The sequence below is a fragment of the Ammospiza nelsoni genome, chromosome 3 (assembly GCF_027579445.1).
Source record: "Ammospiza nelsoni isolate bAmmNel1 chromosome 3, bAmmNel1.pri, whole genome shotgun sequence".
NCBI classification, from domain to species: domain Eukaryota; kingdom Metazoa; phylum Chordata; class Aves; order Passeriformes; family Passerellidae; genus Ammospiza; species Ammospiza nelsoni.
In genome coordinates, this window is record NC_080635.1 from 34,483,665 (window position 1) to 34,507,419 (window position 23,755).

The 23,755-nt window shown below is 42.9% G+C and overlaps 1 protein-coding gene across 2 annotated transcripts in view; it reads right to left on the bottom strand.

The window, feature by feature from the left end:
- The window catches only part of LOC132070637 (protein ELYS-like), a 41,609-nt gene extending 19,411 nt beyond the window's left edge, over window positions 1-22,198 (bottom strand). Inside the window, exons 1-14 of one of the 2 annotated variants that reach the window (XM_059467584.1) lie at window positions 21,985-22,198; window positions 17,266-17,392; window positions 15,963-16,216; window positions 12,151-12,331; window positions 11,161-11,368; window positions 10,207-10,323; window positions 9,405-9,489; window positions 4,902-5,052; window positions 4,054-4,186; window positions 3,786-3,967; window positions 3,260-3,321; window positions 2,385-2,513; window positions 207-297; window positions 34-123 (exon numbers count right to left, since the gene is read on the bottom strand). In XM_059467584.1, the coding sequence (XP_059323567.1) occupies window positions 34-123; window positions 207-297; window positions 2,385-2,513; window positions 3,260-3,321; window positions 3,786-3,967; window positions 4,054-4,186; window positions 4,902-5,052; window positions 9,405-9,489; window positions 10,207-10,323; window positions 11,161-11,368; window positions 12,151-12,331; window positions 15,963-16,216; window positions 17,266-17,386 (1,804 nt within the window). In that variant the 5' untranslated portion in view covers window positions 17,387-17,392; window positions 21,985-22,198. The remainder of the gene's footprint in view (window positions 1-33; window positions 124-206; window positions 298-2,384; window positions 2,514-3,259; window positions 3,322-3,785; window positions 3,968-4,053; window positions 4,187-4,901; window positions 5,053-9,404; window positions 9,490-10,206; window positions 10,324-11,160; window positions 11,369-12,150; window positions 12,332-15,962; window positions 16,217-17,265; window positions 17,393-21,984) is intronic. The other variant, XM_059467583.1, reaches the window with a different exon arrangement.
- Window positions 22,199-23,755: the final 1,557 nt, after the last annotated feature.

Here is a 23,755-nt window from a genome sequence, read left to right on the forward strand (position 1 = left end):
CCAGGTTTTAAAAACCACCACGCCGCTACTCACATATTTGGTCCAGTTCATCTTTTGTACAGATCACTTTGTTCCACGTCCACTCAAGAACAAACCGTAAATTTACAGCAGAACTTGGCTGCTCTTTAAAAACAGAAAACAAAAAGGACATGAAGCCATGATTTCTAACCAAAACACAAACATAAAAACAGTGGAAGCAGCATTACCTTCAGAAGTCCAGTGTTTAATGCATCCTGTCAGAAGTTCTAAAGAGCCTGTCTGCACAGCAGCTGACAGCACTGCCTCTAACTGCTCCTCCTGCACAGAACAGACAAAAGCAAATCACAACCTCACAGACTTTCCCTCTCAGTCTCACCTTGATAAACACTGCAGTTTCTGTCAGTGACCCCTGTAGTAGCTCTGAATCAGACACTACCTGAGCCACTGACAGAAGTGTTTGCTGCTGACTGGTTACCCACTCAGACATCAGCTGCAAATGCAGCTAGTTCCATATTCTTGACACTTTCCTCATTCTACCCACAGGCTGGACTGCTGCTTGGTTTGAGGAACACAGGAACGTTTTCCTCTGACATTTCAACTTCATGCAGGCTAGTTTCAATCTCTATTTCTTTGCCTCAGGGTTTCAGTCTTCATTCACTGAGTCCCAGTTAACTATTTCCAGTAACATCCCCTGCTAAGACCCATAATGCACTGTGGGCACACCCCTTTGCCATCAGGAACACATGAAGGGGACAGAGCAAACACCACTGTGTTTGCAGGGAGACAGTGAAGCTGAGGCCAAGCAGCTCCTGAGACTAGCAAGACAGGAAGCAGCTCTGACAGCCAAAACATTAGGTTTCAATTTGTTAAAGCACCATAAAAAATGGGAAACATTTCAGTTCTAATGGTCTGGAATGTCAGGCTGTTCAATTACTGTATTCTAATGCCATGGCAGTCCTTGAGAAGGATAATGCACAGGCATGCACACACATGGAAATAATGTAGCAGCTTATTCAAGCTCAGACATTTATTTCAGGTGAAATGATCCTGCAACAAATTTTTCTTTCTTTCTTTCGTCTATTTTTTAAAAACAAATTTTAAAAGTTTGTATTCAAAGAAAATCATGACATTTAAGAGCAATTTCTACATATTAGAAGACATACAGGATATTTCCCCCTTTTTCTGAAATCTGGTTTCAGACAAGGAAACATGCCAAATACTACTCAGGGCACCAAACAAAATTCCATGTTATTTGACCCTAATTCTGAATTTTTTCTTTCTAGTATTCAAAAGCAATCCCTATTTAATGCAGTGTCTGAACAATATAGTCACAATTCAGCAAAGGTCATCATAAAACTTCTTGCTTTCCCAAATTACCTCCCAACCAGGGTTGACATCAGAACATCTAATCAGAATGTAAAAGCCTACACCAGGCTTGCAAAATAAGCATTCTATGGGCTGGGTCTGCTTGCCAAATTTGTTTTAGCTGCCACACTATGCAGAAGTGCTATTTTTCCTGACACATTTCCACAGTCTGCTGAAGAATCCCACAGACAGGAAGATGAAGGCAGGAGGAAGACTGCTCTCCCCTTCCTAGTGCTTGCTCTCCACTCCATGATGACCATTGAACCCTTCAGCTTTGACCCTGCCTGGAGAAAGATGGGCTGTTCATCACAAAGGCTCCTTCTTTCATGAAACCTTCAGATGAGAAACAAAGTTTGCTGCACAGAAAATGGAAAACGCACGAGAGAGGGGTGTGAAGCCACTGTGGTGACAGACAGAATGCAGCAGTGTTGAGAGATACAGCTGAGGCAGGTGCTGCAGCAAGAGGGCAGTCTAAGAGGAGGAAATCAAGCTACCACAGCTCAAGGCAAAGGCTACAGAGGTAAAGATCAGTTTGAGAGGGTGCAGGGAAGGGAAATTCCCAGATGAAGGGATAATGAGAGGAAGTGGTGATGCAGTTGTCAGGTAGAGAGCACCATTATAATTGGTTAGCACTTCCTTGGAAGGAAATAACGTCTAGTGCAGCAAGCTGGTGTTTGTAATAGCGCACATCTGAGGGGGAAGCACCATTGGGGCAACCCTACTGCCCTGCACCCAAGGCTCTGAGACCCTGGGGGCATGAAGAGGATGAAGGCTGTTCCCAGGGAGAGCTGCCTTCTGATGCACGTGCCCAGCACTGATTGAATGCTTCCCCATGCAGACCGAGGCATGGAATTTACATACACTGAAGACAAACCTCTCAGGGCTGCTCACAAGTCAGAAAAACATTATTACTTCTGCTAACTGTATGTCAAAACCTGCTTCTCAGAGCAGTGTGCAATCAAAAATCATGGTCTAGTAGCCTCTACAGCCTTCAGACAAGATGCATATATTTCTCTCTGGATTTTCCAGCATACACCCACCTGACTCAGACTGGATGGCTGGACATCAACCAGTCTTGGAGACAGCAAGCCAGCTACAAGACACCGAGAGTAGCTGTCACGGATGGCTTCACTTATTAAAGGACCAGATTTCTTCAAAAACTTCAGGGTCTGAAACATCAATCAAAACACACAGGTTAAGACAGCATTTAATCACTAAGAAGACTTGGACTGTCAGAAAGCTGCACTAGTAGCAGCAGGCTTTAGGTTACCAATTTTGGTAAGTATTGCTATGTAGACACTAACAGTTTGAGTTTCTTTAAAAATCCTTGTAATGCTGAAGGCAAGAAAGTATTTTCCAGCCTGTCTGTCAATACACAGGCCTTGCTTTTCCCTGAGCATTGACACAAATTACATTTTGTAGAAGTTAAAACTAATACAACTTCAAATCATTCTTTGAAAGACTCTATGCTCATTGGTGAAGGAGATGATTTCTATGGGTATATTTAGTGAGCTGGAACTTAATTTGAAAGAGTTTGTCAAAAGCTGTGCAGTGGCTCAGAAATCAGAATTTGGCCAAGGCTGACAGAAAAAACATGCATTTCTTCCTCAACAGTTAAATCACTTTTACCTCTCTCCATGCTCAAGTTCATCAGGGATCAAGACCCCAACTCCACACCATACAAAGAAGTAAACATTTCCCCAGCTTCCACCACACCCATCCTTTCCAGCCATTCAATCCCTGCTCATGCCTCCCTACAACAGTGCCATCTGCATGAAACTGGCACAATATGACTGCAGCTAAGCATGTGGATGGGCAGTGTGAGCATCAAGTGGTCTCTGACACTCAAAGCACTGCAAGAGAAAAGTTACCAAAGGTTCATCTCTTGACACTTTCAATACAGTAAAAAAGTCACCTCCTTCTGGAAGCCGGTGCAAGTCATGTGAACAACTCCCGAGCTGAGCAAGCAGGTCACATCTGCAGAAACAAGGAACATTTGGCAGACCCTGGCACCTTCTCACCAGTTTATGCTTTATAAATACTGCTGTCTGCAAAGACAAACCTCCAGCACCACTTTCCTTCCTCACATCACTTACACACATCCCATAAAAAGGAGTTACTCTCTGTCTCTAGAGACTTGAGAGCTATCTAGTGCTGTGCTTTGGGCCTCAGCTCAAAGACTTTTCATTTTGGGACCATCACCCCTTCCCAGGCCATGTTACAGAAGCTCCAAAATCCAAAACTCAGCCGCCTGTCAGATATGTTTCACAAGACTAAGTGCCTTGTCAGGACACAGTAACCAGGTTGGAGAAGGTTTGTGGGGCTTTTATTGGTTTGGTTTTCATGTGACAAACAATGAACAAGAAAGAGAACCACTCAAGTGGCATTTCACCTCCACCAAAGCTTGCCACTATTCAAAAGAGAAGCAGTGAAATACCTACCAAAATTATAGGTGCTTGGATTAAAGAACTGTTCAGGTGGTGGATAAGAAGGAGGAACTCCCCGACTCAGACTACGCTCGTGTACCAGAATATCCAAAATGAGGTTTGGAGAAGTCATGCTTATTACAGGATCCAGTGACCACAGGGCAAAATAGGGGCAATCATGAAGGAATTCTTCTGGCCTTAAAGAAAACAAGTGCGTAAGTTCAATAGCAATTTTCAAATTAACCTTTTGTAGGGATATTGAAGCCTCTTAATTAAGACCTACCTCAGCGAGTCTGGCATTTGGGCATGATACCAGCGATTGATGTCAAACACTCCCAAATAAGTAGATGGTTTTCCCTGACCATAGGTATTCACTTGCCAACTGAAGATTGATACACTGGTGTCAGGAGAGATTACTGTCAAAGACAAGACATTGTTTCTTACTGTAGAAAATATGAGATATTTGGTGGTTTTAAAGTATCACTTTCTATTTTGGCTTAATTCTATTATTGCACTCAAGAAACACAAGACTTTATTAAGAATGATAAAAACAATATACAGAGTAGCAAATGTCAATGTGATAGGTTTTAATCATACTGCCTCTCTTTCAAATTGTATCTGTTCCAAAACAAACCAAATACACAATTATTAGCTCATCAAGTTGTTCATCCAGATCATCAAAAAAAGATATCAAATAGAACTGGCTCCAATACTGAGCCCTAGGCAACACCAGTAGTGACCAGGTGCTAAATGGATGCAACCAGAGGCTTGAGCAGGATGAAAAATATTCAGGTAACATTCCTAAGCAAGAGACAGAAGGGTCTTACTATTCCATGCAGACAACTGGCAGAACAAACTGACTGACCACACTTATACAGATGACCCCATACACTGCTCCAGCATCCCAGCAAACATAAAATAAAGCCTACTTTTTCCCTTAAAATATGAAGTTCAGAGGGATAAAAAAGTCCCACATAACTTCAGCAAACAATTTTACTTTTTAAATAAGCCCAGCAAGATCAGCTAGATGAATACTTAAGATTTTAAGACTGTGGGTACAGAACAGCATTCATTGCTGAGATTTCCAAACCATGCAGTTCAGAATAACCAAGCAGGGACATCAGAACAAACCTTCATTAACGTTATCCTCTCTGTCAGCATGGTTGCGAAATTTCTCTATGGTCTGACAGCTGAGTAATTTAGTATTGCTGGTCTGCCCTCTCAAGGGAAAGATTCCACCAGTGAGGTCTAAACTGTACCTTTCATCACAGTATTCCAAACCCTGTGTGGGGAGAAAAAAAAAAAAAAAAAAGAAAGCTAATTTTCATGAGATCCACTAAGAAAGAATGTATATATCTAATATAACATGCATATTGTACTGTTTATTTCTAATAAACTTATTTATTTCTAATGAACTTATTTCTGATAGCAAATAAGAAAAATCTGACATTCAAAAGAATTAAGTGTCAAATTTTAACAGATATTGGCTGAAAAGGCTTTGCACATTTTCAAATATTAGCATTTCCTTAGCAAAACTTTGCTCTGAAGCATGCACAGTTCACAATATTTTATTAAGGAATTTTGGAAGTAACAGATGTATGCAAGGCAGATAAGAAAAACCAAAACCATCTCTTTGAAAAACTAACATGAAGCCTAAGCAAAGAACCTCATCTTCACTGTAGGATAACTAATCACTAAAACCAATTTTAACAGAGATGATGTCCTGAACAAGAAATTCACCATTCCAAAAGACAGTTCCAGAAGATAAAGCACTAAAATTCCATAAACCTATCCTGCATTAATTTTAATGTCTAGAAATTTCTGCTTTCATTCATATATGAAGAGCCATTCCACCTTTCAGTGCAGAGGGGAAGGAGAAAGTAATACCAAATAGTTCCTGCCAAAGACAACTTCTAACCAAAGCAGCTTGTTTTAGGTTCTCCACACTGGGGTAAGCAAATCTAAGTTAAGGAACTCCAGTGCATAGAAGATATTGAGAAATGACATTCCAGATCAGTTAAACAGGACAGTGTTCAAAGGAATTTCACTGGTCAGACACTGACACGAACACAGAGACTGTACTCAAGCCTTGTGCAGAACAAAGGTAAGGATATGCTCCAGGACCATGAACTGATCTGCAAGATACAGCAGCTGCTGAGATGATCTAAAAGAGCTCTTTGCAAGTCTAATTTAAGAGTATCTTTCCATTTTCTTACTTGAGCAGATTTAAACCAGCCTTGAAGGCAACAGAGACTCAAGTCTGACACGTTTATAAAAATACAGTGCCACATGTTCCAGAAGGTCCATTTGTGACTTCTACCATGATATGAAGTCAAAAATGCATGGTTTCATAGCCTCAGGTCTGATTCCTGGGATGTACAGCAGTGATGTAAGCAGACAAATGTTTTAAGCTCCTATGACACATACTCAGTGAACAAGGAGCAGCAGTAAATTAATTGCTCCTTGTTTACTGAAGCTTGACCTGGCAAATGGGAACTACTCTTGAATTTTATGTCACTGAAGACCAACGAGAAGAGAGCCATTATGTCATACTGACCAATCTGTGACCACAATATGAATTCCAACACTTAAGTGTCCACTGGTGAGCACAGATCCTATCGTGATGCATCCCTTGGGAATGGATTAAGAATTGTTTTGTGGGGATTTTTTGGAAGTAGATGCTATCAGGTCTCAGCATGAAAGTACACTATTAAGTGGTTTATCTGTAAGCCAGCTGAAGAACCTGTTTTTCCTCCTCAGAGGGTGCAGATGTTCAGCTCTCTTCAACAGCCTTCTAAGATTGGTTCCTGTTATAATCTTTCTACACATGCCTGTGAATGTACTACTGGTTGTACAGTCTGCAGAGGGATCCAACTCTTACCTTAACTACATCACAGGTTTTTCAGGTCACAAACACAGTAACATTTTTTATCATTTTGTGTGCTTTTTTTTTAAGAGTGTCAAGTGGAATTTCTAGTAAATCCATTTTTAAAGACTGATGAAACATTTCAAATCTCTGAGGTATAAACTGACATTTGTCACATCTTGTTTAGAAAAGACAACCAAGACAAATAACTGCCAAATAATTAAAGGTCTCACATTTTAACATTAAATTGTTCAGATGGAAAAAAGTAGCAGCCATGAGGGAAATAGAGACAATTGCTTTTTCCCCAGTGCAGCACACAGTAAAAGGTATTGCCCTTGTCACTGCTAAGACTTAGCTAAAAATTTTCTTTTAAGAGGATAAAACAAAACTGAAATTCAAAAGCAAAGCTTGAGAAGATTGAAGAAACTTTCTCCTATTAACCTGCCAAAGTGCTTAGAGCACTACAAGATGCAGGAGTGAACTGCAACAAAAACCCTTAAAAAAAACCCAAAACCAAACACAGAAAACCTCCCAGTAAACAAGGTGTTCTGTTCCTCTAGAGCACTGTATATTTTTGTCACTTAAAAACTGCACATGAAGATATGACATGCATATTCAGACGTATTGAACCACTTGAAGGTACTTCTACTTCATCACCACGACAGATGATGTATTTTAAAGAAACACCACCTCCTCCCAACACCCAACCTTATCTGTTCAAAAGCAACACTTCCAAATCAGGAAGGCCCTCTCCTACAGACAAAAGGAAAAAAGCATAAAATTCAAACTCATTCAAAAAATTCAAAACTCAAAGTCCCTATTTAAAAAAAATATCTTTGAACCACAATCCAAGGATTACCTCAATTTCATTTTGTACTACTGAGAACATACAAGGACAAGTGTCAAATAGGAGGAACGACTTGCTGTGAATTAAGATTACTTTCCCATCAAAAAGATCTTGGCAGAATTTCGTGCATATAGAAATGCTGAATAGAATTAAACATTATAAAACATTATAGAGATGCCTCTTGCCTCTGTTAGATTATCTGAGACCTAATGATATCCCTTCTATATTTTATCTATTCTATACCACAGCATATCTGCAACTAGTTCTAAAAATTTACAGAGATTTTCCTGACCAAATCATACCATTGTACAACTTTTGCTGGCTTAAAGAGTAGGTTTCAGAGACAACCCATTCAAAACTCAAAACAAGAGTCATCTTTACAGCTACTGAGTTTCAGAATCAAGGTTGAAGAGACATTGTAGGTATTTCTGTATGCGTATTTGAAGTCACTGACTGAGTGTAATACGCTGACAGAGTGTAAAAGAAAAACAAGATTATAAAATAGAGATCAGAAATGTATAAAGACAAATATATGACCATATTGAAAGAAAGGAGATAGACACAAGCTAACTCAAAACTACAGTTTGGTAACACAAAGCTATTCAAAGCCTTGTCTTCTCTTCCTACATGCCATTCATGTGATGTTTAAATTAAGAGTAATTTCATTTGTAACAGCCATTTCCTCTTCAGGAATCAGATGTGTAAGGGCTCCTTGCAGATGAATCTAGGTGGAACTCATGACACTGAAGTATAAAATTGTATGGCTTCAGCATGGACAGACTGTGTCTGACCAATGTGGCCATCTTCTACCATGGAGTGACTGAAACACTTGACGAGGGAAAACTGACCAGTGTTATCTACCCAGACTTCTACAAGGTCTCTCTACAATCCCTCATGACATCACCATCCCTACATTGAAGACATGCAGATCTGAAGGATGGACTACTCAGTGGATAAGGAACTGGTTGGAAGGACCAAGCCAGGGAGTTGTGGCAAACAGTCTATCTCCAGGCATGGACTGATGTTGAGTGTATCCCTCAGAAACCTGTGTGGGGATCAGTGCTCTTCAATATCTTCATCAATGACACAAACAGTGAGATCAAGTGCACCTTAATCAAGTTTGTAGATGACATAAGGCTGAAAGGTGCAGCTGACAAAACAGAAGGCCAGGACGTCATCCAGAAGGATCTGGAGAAGCCTGAGAGATGGGCCAATGGGAATCTCAGGACATGAAGGTCAGCAAGTCCAGGTGCAAGGTGCTGCACCTGGAATGGGGCAATCCCAGACATGACTACAGACTGGGAAAAGTGACTGAGAACAGCCCTGCCAAGAAGGATTCTGGTGGGGGTTCTGGTGGACAGAGAGCAATATGCACTCATAGTCCAGAAGTCCAACCTCATCCTGGGAGACCTCAGGGCAGCCTTTCAGCACATAAATGGAGTTTATAAAAAAGAGGGAGGCTTTGACATTTGAAAAGGGCAGATAGTGGTAGGACAAAGGAGAAGGGGTTTTCAAGCAAAACAGGAGAGATTTAGATTAGATGTTAGGAAGAATTTTTTTACTGTGAGAGTGGTGAGGTTCTGGAGGTCAGGCTGCCCAGAGATGCTATAGATGTCCCATCCCTGGAAGTGTTCAAGGCCAGAGTGGATGGGGCCCTGAGAGAACTTATCTAGTGGGTGGCATCCATAGTCATGGCAGGTGATTGGAATACATGATATTTAAGGTCTTCCAACCAAAACCATTCCACGATTCTATGACTTGTTCTGAAAAGTATGGACAAAAGAATGCCTAAAAAGACTCACCAAAGGACTTTTCTTAAGTCTCACTGATCTTTCATGGTAAATATTAATCTGGTCAACTTAACTGATCCTTACTTAGACAAATTACTATTTTCATCTTCTCACATACTGGCCTGTCTTACCTCATACATGACTTGTCCGGATGCCAGGCGTTTCCTGTCACCAAATGCTAACTGCAACAGATGTAAACTCACAACATCACCTTCACTGAAAAAGGCATAAATGAGAAAACTTGGTTACAAAGCTGCTTTACAATTCTCATTATCATTTTATTAGATCTAGGCTGAAACTGACTTAAGAGCATGCCCTTGCTGAAAAGAAAAACACTGCCTCCCAAAACATGATAATTGATCACATTTAGCCATTAAAACAGAAAGGAGGAAATTTTGACATGAACAGCTTCAGGGGCAAATGGTAACTATGCCTTTCTTTGGAAAGCTTTAATATGCAACATGAACGAAAAAATTGCTGAATTGCTAGAAACAGCTCACAATAATAAAGCATTCTCCATGAAAACTGCTTTTAAGTTGAACTTAAGAACACTGTCAGTCTGTGAACAGCTGTGCTGATTAAGTAGCTGGCTTATGATGTTTACTGCTCTGCATCTGCAGCCTAAACCACTTTAAATGGTACTGAATATCATGGTGGGAATACCACACAAATCTTGAAGCAGTCATCAAGAAACAAGGGAAATAATTTGAGACTGCAAGCACAAAACCATAGCCACTGTTTCCTTTGCCTTCTTCCACAAGGTAGTAAAGAGTCAAGCCCCTTTTTGCAAATGTAATATCCTGGAAAAATTGCACTGTAAGCCTAACACTTTTCATCTCCTGTACTGTTAAAGAAACAAAATGAGTACACAGATAACAACCGAATGTGAACAAATATTAAAAATGCAGTGACTTGTGGTAGGATTATATTCACCTTTGTTGTGTAGACTGAACAGCCCACAAGTAGCAACAATTGCGGGGATCATTCTCAGGCTCTTGAAAAGTAACTGCATAGACAGGAATCCTTCCTCCTTCAAGCTGGGAGTGGTGCCTACATGTTTAAAAGAAAAATATAGAAAAAAGGAGAGCCTGCTAGCTCTGGCTGTTTGTAGAAGGGTAGAAGCATCTTCTGGGAAAAAAGAGCAGTTTGCATACTTATCCTCAAAGTATAGATGGTCACAATTCCATTTAAAACAACTGATGACTGACAAGCCACTACTTCTTAAGTATTTGCCTTCCCAACTTCTGAACTTCAATTGCATCTTCACAATCTTTTTTTTTTGCATGTAATTATGTGCCCACTGTCTATTTATGCATCCATAATGCATCCACAACACATACATAGTTTCTGGTGAGGCACTGTAGATTTCTTTAAGTAACGCCTATCTGAATGTCGTCACGTATTTCAAGTGGCAGATTTCAAATCACCTCTAAATTTCACTATTGCTTAAAATGTATATATCCCTTATTCTGATCTCCAAATCTTTCAAACAAACTTTCATTCACATATTCCTGGTCCGGGAATGAGTCGACCACCAATTTCCATCAAGGCTGAAATGTAGGAAACAATGTGCTTTCAGGCACAGATCAACTGTTGAATTATCATGTCTAACTAGATCCATCATGGACACTTTAAAGAATGTGATCACCAAAATCACATTATTCATACAGTGAAGCCTTTCAATGGATGCCCTAATTGCAGTAACTGGTTGTGAATCATTCCAAATCTCTCAGGGAAACACACATATTGCTTGAGTCCACAAAATATGACTGGACAGAACAGACTTATAAAAATCAGCTCTATCACATCCCTACTGGATGACTTCCTGAAGCAAAAAATTGAGACCTCTGCACCTCCAAATGCAACCAAGTGGAAGCGACTACTTACTCCCTCTTCAAAGTTTTCATATTCCATAGGGACAAGTAGCCATCAGAAAATCCCACAACGAGCTGGTTGCTTCTACTTATGTAGCACAGGGTTGACACTGCTGTTCCTGAAGGACTTCGCAACTGAAAACAGAGATGCCTCCCTTCCCTGGTCACAGCTTCTCTTCTTTGTGGAACTTCAGCAGGAATTCTAGTGACAACTTCTAGATCTGAACACATAAAAGCAGGCAAGAAATGAATGCATTATGCCACTTCAGTTGCATTTTAAACTGATGTGATTATACAACGTGTATAATCTAGTTCTGCAAATGGAACGCCCATTTGTGCAGCATCTTTTTTGGCTATTCCTGTTTCTGCACCAATTCAGAGAACAGAAGGACTCTCCAATGGGACAGGTATTCTCTCTCCTATTTCAAAACTAGGTACAAGTGTAACCATTGTAGACAAATTCCTTTATTGGACCTCATGAGGAAGCTACTTGAAGGGATATGAACACCTGAAGCCACGCTTACAACACCCAAAACAGTGTCTGCAATCTAAAAACACAAACTGCAGGATTCATTTACCCAAATGAAGGACTTTTGATAAGCCAGATTTATTTTAAAACACAAGCCTAAAGCCTGCCCCAAGCCATTGATGGAAACAGGACAACACTCCCAAGGAATCTGGTACCTCTGACACAACTTCCTATCACACAGCTGCACTGACTCAAATGGAAAAATTCCTACCTCCCACTGGCAAGAATCACAGGGAAAAAGGGATGTGGGCAGCAAGGGCCCTTCTGAACATCAGCAGGAGCATTAAGCCACTCCATTTCTGGATCAGTTCAGAACCACACCATGTCAAACTGCTGTCTGCAGTCAGCAGTGGGCAGTGTCAGAAAGGCCAGCAGCCAGTCAGCACGCTGGCATCTTCACTGGGATACAAGCTGGGTTTTGAAAGGAAACACATTTTCTTACTTCTAAATTCAAGTTTAAAAACTGCAGCTTACCTGATGCTTCTACTTCATTCTGACTGCCAGATAAATCATCCAAACAAAGGTCAACCAGAAGGACATGGCCAACATCTGTGGCCACTGCTGCCACTCCAAAGAGCCACCGCAGACTCTGGTGCAGGTGCCGCGTGCTCACGCTGGCTCCGCCGTCATTGCTGATGGGCTCGATGGCAGTCACCTGCAGGGAACGGCACGCTAATGTCAGAGCCTGTGACAGCCCCAGGAGGAACCCTCAGAAGGGAAGCCAGCACCAGCACATCAGAAACAGGACAGGAAATACAGGTTCATAAGACTTAAAACCAAATCATTGCTCCCTACTGTATCAAGCAGAAAGGAAATTAATAGAAAGAAAGCTCTCTCCACTTCAATGGCATATTCCGTCTTTACAGCTTACCAGTTTCCATTTCCTACTTAGAAATAATTGCATCTAAGAAGAGACATGAAATCAATTACATGCTAGAAGGTTTACCATGTGTAAAGGACTTAAATAATAAAGGCAAAGCTAGATCTAGTTCTCCCACTACTCAAAGTCAATCAATCAGCACTGTGATACAGTCCAGGCCTTCTTTACCCTGCATTTTGTAAGCTAAATCAGAGCTGCAATGATACAAGGTAGTGGCTGTGGGGTATACCAGATACACCATTTCCATGGGGATGATACATTCCTAGAAAGGGTTGGAGGGAGATGCTGAATAACTAAAATCTACTCTGGCTCTCACTTTGACTGATAATATCCAACAAAAATTCTAAATGCACACCAGCACTCTTACAGATGGCAAGGCAAACTGTAAAAGGCAACCTAAACCAACAGCAAGAGACCAAACAAGAACTTGCTCAGCCTAAGGCAGGAGCTCTCTCTGCTCCCTGACAGGCCAAGCACTGCCCACGACCTCAGCACAAGGTGAACAGACCCTGCAGCACCCACAACACACCCAGGACAACACTGACTGCTCCAGCAGAGACACAGGCACACCAGGGCTCCGGCACTCAAGGAGCAGGACAACACAAGAACAGGGGCTATCTTCTGGCCTCTTACAAATGCAGCACCATGAAAGCAGACAGCTTTACATCAGCAACACGGGTTTGTCTGAAACAAAGACATGAGTGTCACAAGGTAGTCCATCTTGTTATATAGCTTATTTACCCCAGAAATGGGAAAAATATCCAAACTTATAGGGTCCCTGAGGTTTTCTTCTATCCTGTATCAAGCACTTGCTTATGAACTGCATTTGCCTGGCCACCTACTATACAATCCACCTTTCACTTTGAACACAAGAACTCCAACCTTAGAAGTATCTTTAGTTATTTAGTAAACTTGGTTTTCTTTCAGATTTCTCATGATTCAAATTAAATTTTTAATCCTCTCTGCTGCTCCAAGGACTAATGAAAGTATTTTGATTACTCAGATTCGTGTGTTCTAAGCATTGGTGACCAAAGAGGAAACACAGAACAAATCTTGCTGTGCAATTAGCCAAAGTTGAAGTGTTGCTTGTGAGCTCCTTTCAAGTTATTTTCCTCATCGTACAACTGGCTCCAAATGAATCTTTACTAGTTTTGCATAGGCTTCCAAAAATGTTCCCTGATTACTTCAATTTTCCATGTAGAAGCTCCTGAAATGACATATTTTTCCACTATGATATGCACTGCTTTTTCTTATTCTCCTAGTGCTTTGCCAAGTCATTCTGGGAAAGAACAAAGAAAACTTTTCTCAGCTCACTGAATCTGAATGCTGCCCTTCTGCCTCATACGAACCAGGAAAATTTGGGAAAATACCATGCAACAGTTCTGAAACATGCAACTGTTAGAAACCAATTTGATGTACTTCATGTTTTTAATTCAGAATCCAATTCAAATCACACTCATCAACATTTTCAGTCTCCTGTTGCATCTCATACACACATCAAGAGGGCATAGAGACACACTCACAGACACATGCAAAGACATTATGCCAAAATTCTTTCTAAGCTCCTGAGCCTGGGTTTTTAAACTGATTTATTTATTCTCTGAACGACTCAACATCCATTGTTACACTAAAAAGCATTCACACAGTCACAATAAACATCCTGCATTAATACACTAACAACTTGACACCTTGGAGCAGTTGCTCTAAATTAAACTGTACAACTTAGCTGTAAACAGAACTTATACCTGTTGAGAAAATAGTCCCAAAAACACAGTGCTCATTAAAGGTTTAAAAGATTAAAGACAGAACTGCAGAAAGTAATGTTAAGAACCACCTTTAAAAATAATCAATTTTACCTTTAAAAATAATCAATCTGAAAATCAGAGAAACATTCATACAAATCAATCCCCCCCAAACAATACATTACATAATATACAAATATGAGTTTCTGAAAGAATTCAAAACATATGGACAGCAGCCAAGTGCACATTTTATCTTCTTGTTTTTGCTTACCCTTACTCCCACTCACAGCCTGAAAGTTAAGACTCCAATTAGCAATACCTGTGTCCTGACTATGAACTAACACAATACCAAAGACATAGGAAGAAAAACATAAGCAACAGACCAAACATACTTGTAATTCTGAGCTTTCAGGGCTTAAGAGCAAAACCTTCAGAGCAGCTTTGGCTTTATTTCAAAATTCCTACCCCTCATCACCCAACAACCAACTCTTTCTTGCAGGGCTTCATCTTGGCTCCTGAATCAGTTTTTGTGGTATAGAACAACTCTCTAACATAACTGATTGTTGGAATTAGCTTCTATTTCAAAACACTTCCACAGCTATGGATTCAATGTGCAACATAGTTCTTACCTCTTAACCTTTGATTTTTCCCAGCTTACTTAGATAAAGAAGTAAAACCTAACACACTAACATCACTTACCAAAACATAATTTACTTATTTTAAGTTCATGCTAGCACACAGCCTGCTTTTCCATCTACAACTTGAGCAGATAGCAAAACAACACACTGGAACACTGACATTACTTGTATCTTTAGAACTTAACACAAATGCTCACTATGACTAAAAAGACTTTGATCTGTACTCTAGTAAGTCAAACCAAATAATGTTAGGGAAAACTGAGTAGTAAATAAGTATTTATTAGCTGCAGATTCTAAGATGATAAAAACACAGTGAATCTTGATGTTCTGATAACTTAATCTGATTCTCATTTCCATTACATTAATGAGGCCCAGGGACACAGCATCATTTGAATTTGAGTTACAGAAGGCAGAAAAAATTATTGACATTACACCACTGCATCCCATCTACACAAACACAATATTCAACAAGCAGAGACTCAAGGACTGCAGACTGAAAGTAAATCTGCCAACTATCTGACAGATAACTCACTAAAATCTTTTTTCCAATCCTAAGTTAACAGAAAAATCTGTTCTGTTCCCACATCACCTGCTTCCTAGTCTGAGATTGATGGGAATGTATCAAAGTCATTAACGGCACAATGCTGGGAGTCGGACATACTTTAAGGACAGTATTCGGGACAGAAATTAGCCATTTAGAAAATGAATATTACAGACAATTTGAGTATTCCTTTTTGCTCTGAAAAAAAATAAAGGTTTTCAATGCCTTTTTTTTTAAGTGGAGAATTTCATGATTATATGCTCTACAATGGTTTTTTTTACTATCAGTAAGGTCACAGGATAATGCAACTGCCAAGTCCAAGATTTTACATCAAGGCTCTCTTGACTGGATAATCTGAACTGACAATATGTTAAAGCAATATAAAAAGGATAAGTCATACAAAGAGATGCACAAGAGCTTTTCCTGAAACAGGATTATGCAGCACCAAAAACACAAAACCTTCATTCCCCCAAAAAGATACATACCCTTCCTGGAAGAACAACTGCTTTAACCACTCTTGAGATCCCAAGGTCGTAGAGACAGAGAACACTTCCCTCTGCTTCCTCCAAGCCAACCAGGAGCCCAGTCCTCTTCTGCCAGGAGAACTCCTTCACCACGCGCACGGCGGGAGGCTGCTCGCTGACCCCGCTGAAGCGATAGGCAGAGAGCCGCTCCCCTGTCACCGAGTTCACCACCTCCAGCTGGGGGCCACACGCCAGCCACGCCAGGCCACTTCTGCCTGCAGGGCAACAGCAGCAGCGCTCACCAAGTGCCAGCAGCACAACTGCAGCAACAGCCAGGGCACTGCCCTTCCCTCAAATGCAACAGAGGGAAAGGCCAACCTACCCACACCTGGACAATCATTTTAAATCACCCACTGCAATCCTCGACCAACACTTCTTGAAATTAATAACCCCATGCTTTTGCATTTCTACTTGTCAGTCCTGCACTCAAGAACATTCACTCCTTGGGAGAAAGATTACAATAGACTGAGCTCCAGTCTGTACACCATAATTGGCCTGGTTTTGCTAAAAAACACCCAAATATGTACAGGAATACAAGTCTCAAAGCATACTTCAAATGCAGCCCATCTAAACCAATCCAGTTCCAGTTAAGAATTTTGCTTGACACAAGACTACTCTGGGCAGGGATTTGGACAGGAAATTATCTTAAAATGGGCACTGCATGTGTAATTCCAACTTTTACATGAGCTGATCCCAGAAAGAATTTAACAAGTGGTGTTTCACCAAAGAGTTTAACTCTTGCTCCTCTACTGAGGGACTTCAAGCTCAAAGGAAGGATGAGCTCCACTACTGCAACTACAGTCAGGTAGATAAGATTCTACCTGGTCTTAACAGAAGCCCAGACATCCAGACAGGCATCCAGCTCTACCTTCAGATCACCTAGAAAGTCAACTGCCTAATCTGCTTAGCTGTTCTCAGCAACTCTCACTGGGTCCTCAGTCTGCATCCTATTAAATACCTTGGAAACACATGAGCTGGTAAAAAGAAATTTGTCCCAAAACAACACTATTTCTTCCTTGAAAACTGCCTTCCATTTCATTCAGAACTGAGGAGGGCATGGTCAGCTCTGTTATTTAAATAGCACAGGACTGGAGCAGGCTGTTGCACTTTCAATGCTTCTAATTGTTAAAATATCCTGTTAGCACTGTCAGAACACCTGATCCATTTTACTTAACAGAACCAACCTGATGCCATGACCCTGTGCTTCAGGCAGTAACAACTTCACACCAAATCCAAATTTAAAGGAAAATACAAAAATGCTCACCTCCAGAAAACTTCCCACACAGCACAGAGTCTAGGGTGATCTCATCCTCCCCAAGTGCCTCAACAGTCACCTCTGGAAACTGCAGCAGACTGCTCGTTACCTGAGCCGTTAGGTCTCGCATTCTTCACTGGAGATAAAGAAAAAAAGGCAAAGAGACTCACGTCAGCCATAAATATCTTTGAGACTGACCCAAGCTTCATCAGTATGCAGTGACAAATCTCACAGACATCGTCTGTAGCTCTTTTTTGCTCAAAAGAAATGGCACTTGGGACAGTTTTTCATCTCACAGCAGAGCAAAAGGAGAATCTTGAGCATTTCCAATGCATACGAGATCACCAACAAAAAGTGACAGAGAGGGATAAACAAGATAACAGGGAAGAGAACAACACACCGAGTTCAGGCTTACTCATACAGGTTAGCAAGATGTGATCTCAGAAAAATCATATTTCAAAAAGCTTCTCGGTAAGAGGTACAACTCTCTGCCCTTTCCCTTGATTTAATACAGTATTATTTTTGTCAGCTGTCTTCTAGTAGATGTCACAGACCAGCCATATCTTGTTTACTTTTTGCATGCTTATTTTTGGCATTCAGGAATACAAAGTTCTTGACCAAATTCATCCTCAAATTTTTCTAGAAAACATACTGCTAAAACTTTCAAGTAATACTGAATTTCACAGTTGATCAATTAGAAGTACTTTTCCATACATTTAAGAGGTAAATATAACACAACACTTCAAAATACTGTTCTTTTTCTCTGCTGAAATCTTTATATTTCTTATTCTAGTCCCTTCCTTCCTATTGCCTTTCCTTATCACATCTCTGCAGTATTAGAGAAAAAATTTCTAGACTTCAGACAGTTTCATGCTCCTACATGTGCTCCACAAGAGTTCACATTTCAGTATGTCAAGACAGATTTTTTTTTTCCTGGAGAAACTGAAGAGCTGAACTAATTTACAGGATTAAACAGGTGGCTAAATATGAGATAATCCATATGCATGGAAATACAAATTACTTTAAGTATCTATGTTTTGCAAGTCATCTGGCTTATAGAAAAGGCCTCTGGTAGACAAGGCAAATTCAACTGTCAGGTTCAAACGGTACTGCTCTCTTCATGACATCTCAAGGTATTATACACAGGCCACCAGTGCTGGGTTGCACTACTGTACCTGCTGCCAGCAGGACAACAAGCACATGAAGCACAGGAAGGGTAAATCAGGGTCCCGCACTAAGCACAAGTCAACATTTTGACAAAAATGCTGCTGATGGCAAAGCCACTACTGCAGCCAGCCAGCCTGACCACTCTGCCAGCATTCACTACTAGCACAGATCAGGTTCCAAGTGGGACAACTCACTTGCAGTAGTTTTGCTGAGTTTCTCTTTTGGTACTTGCCATCAGTTTCAAGTGACAACTTCTGCACTGTATCCAGGGGCGCCAGAGTAAAATGCCTCACAATCTGACCAGCATTCTTGCTTAGTTTAATTGCAATTTAGTGGATATATTTTAGGAGTAACCCATAATACCAAATACTAACTCAGACACATCTGGTTGAGGTATAGCATCTTTGAAATGTTTCAGTGTGTGCTCGTGCTCCTGACACTGGGCACCACCGTAATGTTGCTGGCTCCATCTGCTTTACACCCCCCCTTCAGGTGTTTATGTGCATTGATGAGAAGCCCAGAGCCTTCTCTTCTCCAGGCTGAACAGTCTCAGTCTCCCAGCCTTTCCCCAGAGAAGAGCTGCTCCAATCTCCTCCAACCATCTTTGTGGTCCCTCACTGCACTCTCTCCAGCACCTTCATCTCTCATCTTGAGAGGCTGCTGAGCCTAGACCTGACCCAGCATTCCAGCTGAGGCCTCACCAGTGCAGTACTAGAGGAAGGATCACCTCCCTTCACCTGCTGGCAAAGGTTCTTCCTCATGAGCCCAGGATACCATCAGCCTTCTCAGCTGCAGGGCACAGGGATGGCTCATGGCCAGCTGGGTGTCCCAGGGACATTTCTGCCAAGCTGCTTTCCAGCTGGGCAGGCCCCCACACACACTGGTGCCTTGGGTGGTTCTTCCCCAGTGCAGGACTTGGCACTTTCCCTTGTTAAACTACACCAGGTTCCTGTCAGCCCATTTCTCCAACCTGACAAAGCACTGACTCTGACAACATATACTAAGGAATTTTAGAAAAGAGCACAAAATTCCAGAATTATTGTAGCGAATAATTTTTTTTCTTTTGTTTTGTAAATAAGAATGGAGATGTCTGTGTAGTAAGTATATGATTATTAATACCATACACCACAATAATAGCAAGATAATTTTAAGAAAAGAGTGAGCAAATATCTTGCAGTAGGGCAGGTAAGGGCATGCAAGGAAACTGCTCAGCTGCGTGCTCTCCTTGAGTCACCCTGAGCCATCCTGCCGGAGACACTGCCTACCTGCTGTGCCAAGAGCACAGAACCTTGTAGGGCTCAACTGGAAATCAAATTCTAACATCCTCTACTGGGGAAATTTGAGTTTAAAAAACTAACTCCTCACCATCCCAAAAAGAATTCTTCCCTGATGGAACGCTCATATGTTAACACAGCGTACTCCTGCCCACAACACTAAAAAAAAAAATCCATCCAGTAAGCACCATCAAATAAGTAGAGCTCCAAGAGCTAAACCATTTTTGTAGAAAATGAAAATACCAGAGCATCAGGCATGCTCAGTTTTGCTCCAGTAAGGCAATGACCATTTTAAACACCTCTTTTTGGTTTTAGAAATCAGGCACGAAACAAGGTTGAGAAACTTCATAACAAATTATGAACCACATATACTGACCTCTCTATAAGGATGCTTTGCTTGCATCATGTTGCTAAGTAAAACCAAGAACTGCTAGGAAATCAAATCAGAGGGGAAATACTCAGATCTACATTAAAGGCACAAAGCCTCTCAACCTTAAGAGATATATCCAACAGCAACTGCATTTCAGCTCTCTTTGAAACAATAACTACAATCCCATTCTTACTTGTGTTAGAAATCAGATTAGAGTAAAATGTCACATGCTTACTCCGTTTTCAGGAATAAACCAGAGTTCAACCTCCCAGCTGTATCCTACAGCAATGCAGCCTGTGTGCAAGTTGCCAAAATGACCATTTTTTTTCACCCCAGGAACTTATAACTTCCAAGCACCATGAACTATTTCCAAAGACAGAAATGTCATAAATTTCTGGATTAAAAAGCTTGGGAGGGGGGAGAGGGAAGGAGGGAAAAGAAAGAGAAATTGTGTGTTCATGCAGAATTACATACAGCCAAGTCAGAGTTCTGAGATGACAATTTTGACTGATGATATTCCACAAAAATCAGTTTAAAAGGCCAACTACATTATGGGCTCACAGAAGAAAAAGCTAAAAATATGGTCAGTCACAGCTGAAGACAAGATTTCACAGGACATGTTGACTTCACTGACATCAAAAGAGAGACCTTGCTGCCACCTCTCATCTCCGTATTTGCTCCTTTGTTCTACTACTGTATTTTGGAAGACATTTCCAGCATACCACACTGGTATGCCATCCCATTGCTGGCCCTGCCCAGCACAAATTCCAGATTCACATCAAAGAGAAAGATCTGCCAGAATCACTCACAGTCACTTCTTCTAAACACCATGCTCAAGCCACCACCTAGAGTAGGCTGCCCAAGGCTGTATCCAGATGGATTTGGAACATTTAATTCTCCAACAGGTTTTTACATCCAGCAACCTGACAAGACCAACTGCAGAAACACCTGCAACCCATGCAACAGGGTGACTCTCTCTTGCCAGCTGAAGGATTCTATTCTCTCCACCAAACCAGCGTCACACCAAGGAAGACCTGTCACCACTGCTCCTCCAAAACTGTCCAACACCTTACTAGGCAGAAGACATAAAATTCACAGAAGCTTGATCAGGCTTGAAAAAGCCAATCCCAGGCAAATCGATGCAGGAAGGAGAGCTGAGGCAGCACGTGAATGAGGAGCTGTCCTCGCCAGGACACAGAGCTGTGTGCCCAAGCGCAGGGGACAGCTGCCAGCCAAGGCTGGCACAACCAGCCACACCGACGGGCCCTGCAAAGGCACCGGCACGGCCACGCTCAGCCCGGTACCCCCGACGGGGTGCAGCCATGCCGACACAAACACGTCCCTCAGTCTCCTCCAATTTCCCGAGCCACGATGAGGAAGCAATCACTAGACCTGAAAGGCTGACACCAAGCATTCCATCGGCAGAAGCTCCAGACGTGGGCTCACAGTTTATTAAGGCAGGCACCGAGCACTTTTGTTTGAGCCAGCAGCAACTCTGCTTCGCGATGTTTTGCTTCGTGCAGAGACCACCACAAATCGCACTGGATTGTTCCAGAGCCGTGGCCTCCCCACTGCGCGCACCCCCCGTCCCGCACTCGCCGCTCTAGGCACAGAGCGCATTTCCCGCCTCCTCATGGAATACAACCCCGAAGCCCGGCGGGGGAGGGGGAGGCGGAATTAGAGAGAAGTAAAAAAAAACCCACCCAGAACAGGGCCCAAGGGGCGAGAAGAGAGGGCGTGCGCGGGTGCCCGGGCAGGAGGGAAAGCTCCTGGCGGCAGCCGCCGCATCTCCCACGCCCCCCAGGCTGGCGGAGCCTCCCATGTGCGCTGCCCAGGCCGCGCCGCCCGGGCCTCCCCCGCCGCCGGGGGCCGAGGCACGTGTGGCGGACACGGCGCCGCAGCCCGGGGGTCACTTACATAAGGGACGGGCGGCCGGGCCCGCCCGAGGCCCCCGCGGGCCCGCGCTGCGCCAGCGCCGGTGCCGGCCTATGCGGCTCGGGAGCGCCCGGTACGCGCTGGTACGGAGGGGAAGGAAGAAAGGGAGGAACGAAGGCAGACGGGCGGGTGAGGGTCGCCGTTGCCGCCACCTCCGCTGCCTCCTCCTGTGCGCGCCGCTGCCCCCAGCCCAGCCGAGCCTGCGCTCCCGGTACGTGCCGGTGCCGGTGGCATGTCCCTCCCGCAGCGGCGACAACGGCCCGGCCCGGCCCGGCCCGGCCCGGCACGGCACGGCACGGCACGGCCCGGCCCCGCGCGCCCGCGCACCCACCTCGCTCGCTCACCCGCCGCGCGGGGGGCGGGACGGAGGGGGGGGACGGGCCGAGTTCTCGCGAGATCCGCAGCGAACCTCCGCGGGAATTTTCAAACGCGCGGGACACGGCCCCAGGCGCTGGCGACGGCGGCCTCTGGACTACGGATCCCGGCGTGCTGTGCGGCCGCCGCTTCCGCTCCCGCCCCTTCCCCGGTGGATTCTGTCTATCGCGGGGCACACTGGGAGCTGTAGTTCCTGGGCCGGCAGGACCGGCGCCCTGCGGAGCCCGTCCGTGGGGCCGGCTCTGCTCTCCTGCCCCGCCGGCAGGGGAAGGCGAAGCTGGCCCTGCTTGCTTGTGTCCATCTCATGGCAGGAGCCGCTCACCCACTCCTCCCCCTTCCCCCGCGGTCTGCCTGGAGTTCATTGAATCACAGAATGGTTTGGGTTGGAAGGGACTCTAAAGATCATCGAGTTACAGCCCCCCTGCCACGGGCGGGGACACCTCCCGCTGGACCAGGTTGCTCAAAGCCCTTTTCAGCCCGGCCTTGAACACTTACAGGAATGGAGCATCCACAGCTTCTCTGGACAACCTGTTTCAGGGCCTCATCACCCTCCCAGTATAAGATCTCTTCCTACGATCTAATCTAAACCTACACTCTTTGTTTGGATCCATTCCCCCTTCTCCTGTCATGCTCTTTTAAAAAGTCCCTGTCCATCTTTCTTGTAGGTTCCCTTCAGGTACTGAAAGGCCAGTCATTAGGTCACCCACTTAAAAGGATTTAAAGGGGTAGGCTATTTAGCTGCAGTTTTCCTCTTAATTTTAATAAGAAATTGTATGTAAAACCCCAAGAAATTAATATAAAATAATGTTACACTGTTAGTCACTGAAAGGAGAAAACTTTAATATGAAGTCAAAAGTACAAGTCTAATGCTACTCCTTTCAGTGTATGTATTTTAATGTGGTCAAAACATTCTTTGACTTATATTTTCAGGTATTGATAAAGAAATAGTATCGTGGAAGGCATCCCTGCCCATGGCAGGGGTGTTGGAACAAGATGATCTTTAAAGTCCCTTCCAACCCAAGCATTCTATGACTCTATGAAATGTGTAATGCTTCTAAGTGGCAGCATCATCAAAGGGGTGGCAAAGGCATTTAATTTCTTCCAGCATACATTATCCCTAAATTGCAGCTATGCCTCTTGTGAAAAATGCCAATCACTTGTTTTTAGAATTTTAAAAGTTTAATAGTAATAAAATGGTTCTAAAAATAGTAATATAAAAAAAATTGAACAATTGGGATTAGGACAATATGAGACAATAAAAAGAAAGTTATGGACAGTCCAGGTACCTCTTTCAGGGCAGCATAAGCCCGAAAAAGGACACACATTAACAGAGGATTAACCCTTAAAAACACCTCATACATGATGCATAAATTCCATT